Source organism: Python bivittatus, unplaced genomic scaffold (assembly GCF_059951505.1).
Source record: "Python bivittatus isolate LINGU-HERP-01145 unplaced genomic scaffold, Pbiv_v1 ctg000050_np1212, whole genome shotgun sequence".
Classification (NCBI taxonomy): domain Eukaryota; kingdom Metazoa; phylum Chordata; class Lepidosauria; order Squamata; family Pythonidae; genus Python; species Python bivittatus.
Window position 1 is genome coordinate 4,117,572 of NW_028277033.1, and position 10,799 is coordinate 4,128,370.

The 10,799-nt window shown below is 46.6% G+C and overlaps 1 protein-coding gene across 4 annotated transcripts in view; it reads right to left on the minus strand.

The window, feature by feature from the left end:
* The window catches only part of DLG5 (discs large MAGUK scaffold protein 5), a 111,759-nt gene extending 106,222 nt beyond the window's left edge, over positions 1-5,537 (minus strand). The window contains exon 1 of one of the 4 annotated variants that reach the window (XR_015793561.1): positions 3,959-5,537. Coding sequence is in view for 3 of the 4 variants with exons in the window: in XM_007435682.4 (XP_007435744.2) it covers positions 3,959-4,340 (382 nt within the window). In the remaining variant the exon portion in view is untranslated. The remainder of the gene's footprint in view (positions 1-3,958) is intronic. The other 3 variants (XM_007435682.4, XM_088129001.1, XM_088129005.1) reach the window with 3 other exon arrangements.
* Positions 5,538-10,799: the final 5,262 nt, after the last annotated feature.

Here is a 10,799-nt window from a genome sequence, read left to right on the forward strand (position 1 = left end):
AGTATTACATAGCCAGCACACACACACACACACGAAACTAGCAGGCAAAACAGATAACAACAAGACCTGGCAATGGCTAAGAGCAGGGAGGTTGAAGAAAGACACAGATGAGCTAATTCTGGCTACACAAGATCAAGCTTTAAGAACAAATGCATATAAAGCCAGAATTGAGAAGACAGCAACAGACAGCAAATGCCGCCTCTGCAAAGAAGCTGAAGAAACAGTGGACCACCTGTTAGCTGCTGTAAGAAGACGGCACAGACTGACTACAAACAATGACATGACAAAGTAGCAATAATGTTGCATCGGAATATCTGCAAGAAATACCATTTGCTTGCAATCAAGGACTGGTAGGACCAGAAAACAGACAAAGTAACAGAAATTGAAGAAGCTAAAGTGCTCTGGGACTTTAGAATTCAAACAGACAAGCACCTGGCACACAATACCCCAGACTTAACAACTGTTGATAAGACAGACAAAAAGGTCTGGATAGGGGACACTGCAGTACCTGGAGGCAGCAGAATAGAAGAGACAGAACTGGAGAAAATCACAAAATACAAAGACCTGAAAATAGAAGTAGGCAATATAGAAGTGGCAAAAGAAAGCAAAGATAGTACGGACAGTAATTGGCACCTTAGGTGCAATCCCAAAATGTCTTGAGCACCCCTTGAAGACCATTGGCATTGACAAAATCACCACCCGTCCATTGCAAATGTAGCTTTACTTGGAACAGCTTATATCCTGCGGGGATACCTTTAACACCATCAAACAACCACATCTGCCTATTCCAGGTCCTTGGGAAGGACTGAATAGGTGGATAAAAATGACAAATCCAGTTTAAACATCTGGCTGACTGTGCAACCAACAATAATAATATGCTGGCCTATTCCCCTCTCCCCAATATACTTTGTAGAAGCAGAAGTAGAAGTATGTTTCTGAACACTTTTTCCTGTATGTTCCTGAGATCTTTGGAGGTCCTTCCCTAAGTGCGTTCTGATGCTGAACTCTGAGTAGCTGCTACAAGGAGAAGCTTCCCAACTACAAAGAAGCAGTACATTACTGTGCTCCATTTAAAAGTTTCTTACTAGCTGTGATGAGATGATGACACATCATTTTTGCAACCACACACTTTTCTCAGTAGCTGTTACCTTAATTGACATGTTGCTGGAATGGAGGAGATATATTCTAAAGAATGCCTATTGATGGGCACCAGAAACAGGATGCTGAAATTTTGAAACTTTATAGGGAGGGTAGAAGAAGAGAGAGAAAAAAATTCCACTGAGCCAAGAGGTAGTTGAGGCAAGAGATCTCCCAACTGCCTGAACATGCAGCCTGAAATCACTGGACTCAGCTCCTCCAATGAGCTTCTACTGTAAGACCTGATCAATCAGCAGCTGGTTGTGAACTGCCATGTAAGCCTTTCATGGAAGTGCCCCAATTCTTTCTGGCTGTAACACTGAAATACGGATCCAATTACAGCTGAGACCCAAGTTCCTAGTGATATCAACAGGCCTGTGATCCCCAAAGCTGAAGATTGCACACCGCAGCAACCAGCAGTTGATTAGACATCCTCCCCAAATTGGTCAAACCGACTTTGAAAATCAGTGATCACCACCACACCTTATGGCAGTGGCAATGTGTCTTGTGCTGAAGATCTTCTCTTTCGTAATAGGAAATCTCCCAATTCCCCCTACTAGACAGCCCAAGGAACAAAACGAATGGAGGAGGCGAACTTCCATCCACCATCAATGCTTTCCTTGGAAAAAGACACACCTGTAGCTATTGATCAAACATTTTCTATTCTCCAATTCTATCTCCAGAAAAAAAACTTCCATGGTTATAATTTGTTACCTCTTCTTGTTGTTACTAGACTAAAAAGTAATAATAATATAAAAGGAACTCCTCCCCTTAAAAAAAACAAACCTACAGATAAAAGATAAGGAACCAAAACCTGCAAACAGTTTTTAGAGGAATGTCAAGAGCAGGCAGAGGCATATCTCAAGCATCTCAGCAGGGGATGGCACTCAGCTGACCATGGCTGAGCTTAAAAAGCCAGGTAGAACAGATTTAGGTTTCCTTGGATAGGAGACCACCAGGAACTAGAATAGGTAGTCAAGCAAAACAAAACAGAACAATACATGGAAGATTTCCACATTATTGTCATGAAAATCACAGTCTCTACAAAGACATGTAGAGTTGAAATTGCCTTGAGGGCTTCTCCAGCAACTATATTTCAGAGGGCGACAGGATGCACCAATTGTTCTTATCACATGGAAGGTGAATGTTCAGACATGGTCGCATGCCATTTTTCAAGGCAATAACCAACACTTTTAATTTGGGCCCAGAGATGACCCAACGTCTAGGAGAGGTGGGAAAGCCATGGAGTAACAAATTCTGAAAATATGACATTGCAGGAATATTTTAGATTTCAGGACATTTCTAGAGCATCTGCAAAGACAAAAATAAGGTATCTCTTGGTGTCAAATAATCCAACCTCTGGAAGCACCCAGTGGAATTATCTGCCTACACAAAATGTATTTCTAAAACTACTCGGGTAATGAGGCTCATTGGAAAATCTAGCCACTCAATCTTGCTTCCGACATTAATCCATGGGACGGTCCTAGGCAAGGAGAGATCTCTCAGCCTTGGAACCCCAATGGTCAGGATTACGTCTTTATCCAAGCTACCTTAATGCACTGTTGCAAAGGTTACTGAGATAACGGAAGTGAAATGTTTTTAATTCCTGCAAATCAGTATTATTACTACTCTGAAAAATTGGGGGGGGGGGTGTCACAATGAAAGCAAGACTTGGGGCCAGAAGGAAGGCTTATGGCAGGGATCTCTGGCTGTGAGCACAGATGGATCGCCTCCTTTTAGCAGGACAAGTTCTTTAATTCTGGTGAAGCTATTTGCAATCTCCAAAATTCCTCCTTTTGCAAACTTCTCTGTGTTAGGTTTTCAGAAGAAATGCAACCCTCGCCGTGTTCTTCTAACACCTTTGCCAAAGCCCAAGGGAACAAAATGGAAGACTAAGTCCTTCCGGCTGGAAAGTCTTCAAGCTTTGGTTTCCTCCTCTGAGAGATGGGCTGCATAAATCAATCTCTATGGACATCTTCAACAGATCGAAAACCTGGTTCCTTCCATATATTCACACAATACACTCTCTCTGAGAGAGATTAGAAACCTAATTAAGGCCAGAGGTGGGCAAGATGTTTCAACATCCCTCAGCTGACAATGCAATGGTGGTTAACTCCTAGGGTTTACAGCTGGCCCGATCATTGTCTTAGGGCAGTGTTCCTCAACCTCGGGCACTTGAAGATGTGTGGACTTCAACTCCCAGAACTCCCCAGCCAGCTGGCTGGGGAATTCTGGGAGTTGAAGTCCACACATCTTCAAGTGCCCGAGGTTAAGGAACACTGTCTTAGGGCCTGAAGCTGATGAGACCAACCATCAATCAATTTGATGGCCCCAAAAGGCATAAAAAACGTATAGCCACAACCACAGGTCTTTCTCCACCTGTCCAGTGCTGCCACAAATCCAGATGCCACAAATCCATAGCGTACCTCTTAGTGTCCCCATAGGAAGCTCAACATTGCAAACTCGGGTGCACCCAACCCTTCCCTTTCTCTACCCCACCAATGGCATGGAAGTACTTCCTTAAAATATTCCTCAAAGTGCAACGAGAAGTTCAAAATCTGTTTGTCATTAGGACTGTATCTGCTGCCAGGGCATTCTCGTTCCCTACTATTTCCGGAGGCTTTCCCCGCTTGGGTCTACACGCTGCCCTGGCCTTTGGAAGGCGGAATCCACACAGGGAACTTCTGCGCTTCTTCAACTTTTCCCACCTTCCTGGCGCTGCGGCAAAGCGGCCCGCGACTCAGCCAGCGCTCGCCGCCCCCGCCCCGGCTCTGTCCCCCTCCCCGCAGGTGGCCCGGAGCCTCGCCGCTCCTCCACTCACCGGCCGACTCGCCAGGCTGCGCCTCGCGGCTGTTCAGGTAGAGGATGGAGAGCAGGTGAGGCTGGGTCTTCTCCAGCGCCACCCGCAAGTCCTGGAAGTGGTCCCGATCTTTGGCCAGCAGCAGCTTGAGGAGCAGGTCGGCCTTGGCGACGCCGGCGGGGACCGGCTCCCGCGCTCCTCCTCCTCCTCCTCCTCCACCGCCGCCCTCTTCGCCTTCTGCCCCGGCTGCCGTCCTCATGCCGGCCTCCTGCAGCTCGTGCAAGTCGCGCGGGCTCAGCACCGCCGCTGCCTCCAGCAGGTCGATCACCTTGTCCACCTCGGTCATGGCCTGGGCCAGGCTTTGGTGACACTGGGCCAGCAGCTCTTTGTGCTTCGGCTCCATGGCAGCCGCCGCCGCCGCCGCCGCCGCCCGCACTGGCCTCTCCCCCCGAACCTCCGCGACTCCCCTGCCCGCGATCGCGGCAGCAGCGGCGGCGGCGGCGGCGGCGGCAGCGAGAAGATGCTGGCGGGCTGGCGGCGGCCCCGCTTCGCCTTCGCGTCGCCCTCCTTCCTCCTTCCTTCCCGATGGAGAGGCCCCTCCCACTCTCCAAGGGAGCTCCGCAACTTTTCGCCCCAGCTCGCCTCCTCCAGACAATGGGCGCAGCGCGGGGCTCCGCCGGCCCTCGCCCTCCCTTCGCCCCGCGCCCAGGCCAGGCGGCGGGAGGGGCGCGCGGCGCGCCGGCCCGCCGATCCCCTCTCCGAAGCAGAGGACGAGGGTTTCCTCGACCGACTCGGGACAAAGTTACGCCGAGAGATGGCAACTGTTGCTCTTCGCTTCCCGCCTAGGTCCCGACCCGCGGTGGGGAGCCCGGGAAAGGCCCGGGGCCGCCTTCCATCCGCGGGCAGCGCGCCCGCCTTCCCCACCGCCCGGTCCGCGCTCGCGGCTGGGGTCCTCTCCGCGCCTCGCCTCTCCTCTCCTCTCCTCCCCGGCCGAAGCTGGAGTTCCTGCGCTCTTTTCAAAGGCGAGCGCGGCTCCGCTGCGGGCCAAGCGTTCCCGGCTGCATCTCCGCCGCGAGAGCCCGGCCCAGCGCAACTTCTCCTCGGCCCGGAGCTTTTCGGGGGCGGGAGGACGGGGCGAAGCGGGGCGGCCTCAGGGGTGCCTCCTCGCAGGGCCTCGCTTCAGACGCTCCAGCAGCTGGCGCACGCAGCCATCTTTGCTGCACTGGGCTCGGGTGGGGGCCCCCGCTGCCGCCGCCGCCGCCACCACCACCACCGCCGCCGTTGCGCCTGGCTGCAGGAACTGCATTTCCCTGCGTGCCTGGGGCCGCCTTCCCTGGATTGCGGGAAGAGGAAATCATGCACCCCGCCTCGCCTCGCCCCCCCGCTCGCCCCCGCCTCGCGCTGGAGAAGCAGCCGCGCAGAGCCGGGGCGCACCAGACCATTAACAGTGGGAGGCAGGGATGGCGGCGGCGGCGCCGCCTCCCGGCGCAGCTCCCATCCTTGGCTCGGCTCCTTAACTTTCGCCTGCTGCCCTCCTCCCAGGCGCGGCTACTCGCCGGAGCTCGTCGGGGCTGTCAGTCAGGGGAGCTCCCGCCCTCTTTCTCCCAGCCGTTCCCTGCTGGCGCGGCGCAGGGCTGTTCTGGCCGGGAACGGCAGGAGCCCGAGCCCGAGCCCGAGCCGGAGCCGGAGCCGGAGCCGGAGCCGGAGCCGCAGCGCGATCGCCGGCGCTTTGGGAAGATCGTGGGGCTCGGTCCCCTGGCCCAAGGCGGGGGACTGGGGTCTGAAGCTAAGCAGGGTCGGGCCTGGCTAGGGCTTGGAGGGGAGGCCTCCGGGGAATTGCAGGGCTGCGACTTCGCCAAAACATTCTGGGGCAAAGAGCGGCGACCACTTCCATGCTGTTGCCAAGCATGGGTACGGCCAGGGAGTCAGTCCCCAGGAGATTTAGCTGTCCTTGGCTTTACTGCTTGTGGTCCGACTGTGCAGGTGAGGCTGAGTCAGCAAGAGTCTTCCCCAAGTTTGCACAACAACCAAGCCACCAAGTTAACCAGCTGCCCCACCCATTCTTTGGACAAGGACTGAGCCATGTTAATGAATAACCCAATAGTCCGGATGCACGTAACCATCCTTCGGGGTTCGCATAGCTTGCGGGCGTGGTTGTTGGCCATCACAACCACATGATTCTAGCCCCACTGCTTGTTTTCATGACCCATGCATGCAACACACAGAATACAGGGGTGGGGCTTTGATTACACAATCAGCCTTCTTGACTTCTTTGGACATTCCTTGGAAGCCCCTACATACAGCTACAAAGTAGATTTCTCCATTTTAACAACATTTATTGTATTACGCAATGCCAGACCAGCCTTACGATGATGTAATCCTTCAAAGGTTCAAAGTGTTTCACAACTTTGATCTTGTGTTTTCTGTATCATTACTCCCATTTTACAGAGCAAATGGCTGAGGCTGAAAGAGAACGATTGGTCTATGGTGGTTTTCCAGGGGTTGCTTTCCAAAATTCCCAACCTGCATGACTGATGAAGGTTTCTCTCATCCCATTAAATGAGTTCTTGTTACTCACAGCAAAGCAGGTCAAATTAAACTCCTGCTCCACAGTGACATCACTGCATAAGCTCTTCCTTTATGTGCTTGGGTTACGATGCTGCTGTGGGATGGGACTTGTGTAATGGCAACCCTGCACATGCTCAGGCACATTGAAAACACATCTTGTTCCATGCTTGCCAGCAAAAACAGGCCAGCCAGTCACATGGCTTGTTTCCTGCCAGTACGTGCCAATTACTGGCCAAGGACAAACAGACTGTAGCCTGTTGTGGCTGGTCTGGGTTTTCGCCAACAAGAAATAATTAAATATTATTTAATAATAATAATAATAAATAAAAATAAATAAAATAATAAAGTGTCATTATTATTATTATTATTATTATTATTATTATTATTAGGTGGCTAGCCCCATAGAGGCCTGCTGTCTTCAGCCCCAGATTCTTCATCTTGGACTGTCTTCCTCTTTTTTAGTATTCTTTTTTTACATTTTTATGTTTTATGTATCTATATGTATTTATGGTTTTATTGTTTTGTGTGAACCGTTCAGAGTCCCCTATTGGGGGGAGATGGGCGGGGGAGAAATCTAATGATGATGATGATGATGATGATGATGATGATGATGGGTCGTACAGTCAGCCAGATGTTTAGACTGGATTTGGCATTTTTATCCACCTATTGAGCCCTTCCCAAGGACCTGGGATAGGCAGATGTTGTTGTTTGATGGTGTTAAAGGTACTGTTGCAGGATATAAGCTGTTCCAAGTAAAGCTGCCTTTTGCAATTGACTGAGGGTGATTTTGTCGATGCCGGTGGTCTTCAAGGGGTGCTCCAGACCTTTTGGGATGGGACCCAAGGCGCCTATTACTATTGGGACTATCTTTGCTTTCTTTTGCCACAGTCATTCTATTTTTTTTTGCAGGTCTTTGTATTTTTATTCTTATTGTTGTCTTTTGGGGTGGGTGGCCATACATACATTTAATAAATAGTAATAAAAATAATGATTACTCCTATTACTGCTGCTACCTTCTGCTTGGATTAAAAAAAAAATTTCTGGAAATCAAATTAAGTCAACTTCCACTGGCTATAGTGTAGACATCCATCTTTTCCATACATATTGGGCTCCCACAGTCCTTGCAAATATTGTCCTTTAATTAATCCAAATTTGTCATCCTGTGGTCATTTGACTTCTCTGATGGGTGCCTTTGTATAATATTCATTATACTGAGACCACCAGCAACCTCCATGTGGTATTTAATGTGAATTACCCGTAAAAACAAGGGGCTGGGCTTCTGTATCCCATAGCACAACCAGAGAAATATAATAGGCTGACTTAAGCCAACTCCCCACTAACAGTCTGAAGCATCATCACAGCATCATCCGGTCATTGTTAAAGTGATATGAAGCCTGTCCTCATTACTGCTATTTGGGCACAGTGATGGTGGGATGACTCTAGAAATTGTTATAAAGTGATCATGGGAATTATCTTAGTCTAAGTAACCTGTAGAAGTAGTAATTCAGAAACACAGCATTACAGGTCCAGACCCAACAAGCATATCAAAATAAATGCAGTAAGATAACGTGCAATAAGATAAGAAAATGGGCAGAATGGCAAAGCCAAGTTACAAAAAATAAGCTAAGGATGTTTCAACACTCTACCCCACATCAATCCAAAGTTAACTTGACATTAGTAAAGCATGAGTTCTACAGGCTGCACATGCACACTTAGGAAGAGCTTGTATATTTTAGGGCTTTTAATCTGCTAGAAGGTGATTAACATATAATTCATCTGTAATAGAAATAGAATGATATATAGATATAATTACCTCTCATTGTGGCACCATCTATTACTCTCATTCAGGCCCATTGCAGGATAAGCAATAGTATGCATTACCTTTTACAAATATATAGTAAAAATAAGTTTCATTCAAAAAGACCCTGATGACAAAATATACATGTCTGCTTCACTTATAATTAAGGATTAAGCCCTGGTAGCTTCAACTTTACACTCTAAGTAAAGAAATTTAGGATAAATATTCAAAGAAACGGAATGAGTTAAAATGTTTGAAACAGTGGTCTGCTTTACTGAATCCACAGTCCCGCAAGGGTATTTATGGTACTTGGAAAATCAAGGTTTTGATGCAATGTTCCACATGCTGTGATGCGTCTATAGCTACAAAGATCAGAACTCTGCAGGCAATAGTTTTCCCTGTGACAATCTATGGAAACAAAAGTTGGACTTTGAAGAAGCAGGATAAGAAGAGTATTGACACTTTTGAACTTCAGCCTTGGAAAAGACTCCTGAGAACACCATGGACAGCCAAGAAAACAAACAAATGGATCATTGAACAAATCAGTCGAGAGGTCTCACTCAAGGCACAAATGACCAGGCTCAAATTATCCTACTTCGTACACTTTATGCAAAGACCTGGCTGTCCGCAGAAGGCTCTGATGCTGGGAAAGGTGGAAGGAAAGAGAAGAAGAGGACAACCAGCAGCAAGGTGGTTGGACTTGGCTACAGTGGCGATGGATGCATCGTTGGAAGACCTGAAGAACCAGGTGAGGGACAGAGTGGACACTGACTTGATGGCACATAATTAATCCATATGACATTGCATTACACAGATCAAAATATTTTCGTTGCAAGTACCTTGATGTGCCAGACTGGGACTACAGCTTCACAGGTGATATTCTTTGGCATAGACTGGCACCCTCTATACCATCTTAGGTTAATGACAGTAATTATTCTGGAGTCCTAGTGAAAACTCTGAACTGCCATTTAAATGTTCTTACAGTGCCTTCAATGCAACAATATCTTGGGGCTTTGTGAAAACCTAAAAAAAATATTAACTTTTTCTCACTCAGAGCCAGGACTTGCATTTGCTTGGTCGGCCGTGTCCTGACAGTTGCTTGAAAATACTGGGTCAAGATGACCTGTTCTAACTTATTAATAGGATGCCTTACTGGTTACACTGGCCTGTTGGCATCTTTTGCCACAGTTGGTAGCAAGAGGCATGGAAACTGAAATTTCTCTTCCAAAAGAGAAGAGGCAAAAATCCCAGGTTCACGATGTAGATTTCATGCAAAAAGGGGAGATATTTCCCCAACCCTTCTGGAAAATTGTAAACCTGGGGAGGAAAAGAATTGGAGAAAAAGTTGTTAATATTTTCTTTTAAATGTTACATAACCAAAAAACCTCATCCTGTTTATATATTACCATCCAGACTGTAAAATCTAAAAAACAGGATTTTTTTTTTAAATTTAAGACTATTGTAGTATCATATCATTGCTGTCCTCCCCTGGGCCTCAAGACCCTGGAGGTGGGAAGATCTTGGCAGTAACCCCCATTTATTTATATTTCTATAGCTGTATTAATAATATAATACAAGAAAATATATAATACAAGAAAGAAAAGAGAAGAGAAAGGAGTAAAAATGCAAGGAAAAAGGGGGGGGGAAGTAAGAGAAAAGTAAGAATATGATAAAGAAATACGTAAAGAAGTGACTTCTAACCTTCATCACAACAAGTATAAACAAATTTAGTTATTGTTCACCCCCTCTAAGGTTACAAACATTTATCTCTTCATCCCATATTCCAACTCTTATCTATAAACAAATCCATAAAACATCTTTTCAGTCCTGGTATCAGCAGAAAGTCCGTAAAGGATTGCTAGAAGTAACAACATAGCTTGTTTTAACTTTGATCAAATAAACCAATTTTATATTCCTTCCTTTTACTTCTAACAGTCTTAATCTTTAGTTCATTCAAATATTGTCATAGGATTTATTTCTCTTCATTTCTTCTTTGTCCCATCACAGAGTTCTTCAAGGCTTTAACAAGCCTCTTTTGTAAATCCAATAGGAAAAAATGATCCAGGTCACTCTCTTGGTTTGTCATTTGTATTTCTGCTTTAAATTTTAAAACCACAGCCAGTTTCTTTGGTAGATTCAGTGAAACATCCTTTTCTAAGTCATTCTCTTGGCCTATCAGTTGTAAATCCACTTTCAATACCATCTCTATCTTGTCAGGTAAAATTTGTTCTACATCTGTCATGTCTTCAATAACATCTTTTGGACATAGTCTACCCATAGAAGCAGACATCATTAGTGACATTGTGGCTACGATTTTCTGATTCCATTCTTCAAAAGTCTCCTTTAGTATTTTTATTGTTTATTGTAAAAGTCTCCTTTAGTATTTTTATTGTTATAATATTTTGTATCCTTTTATAGGTTTGTATATCTTTCCTCTATCTAAAATCTTTAGTCCCCACTACAGTCCAGTTTTTGAAATCATAAAATTGCTTATCT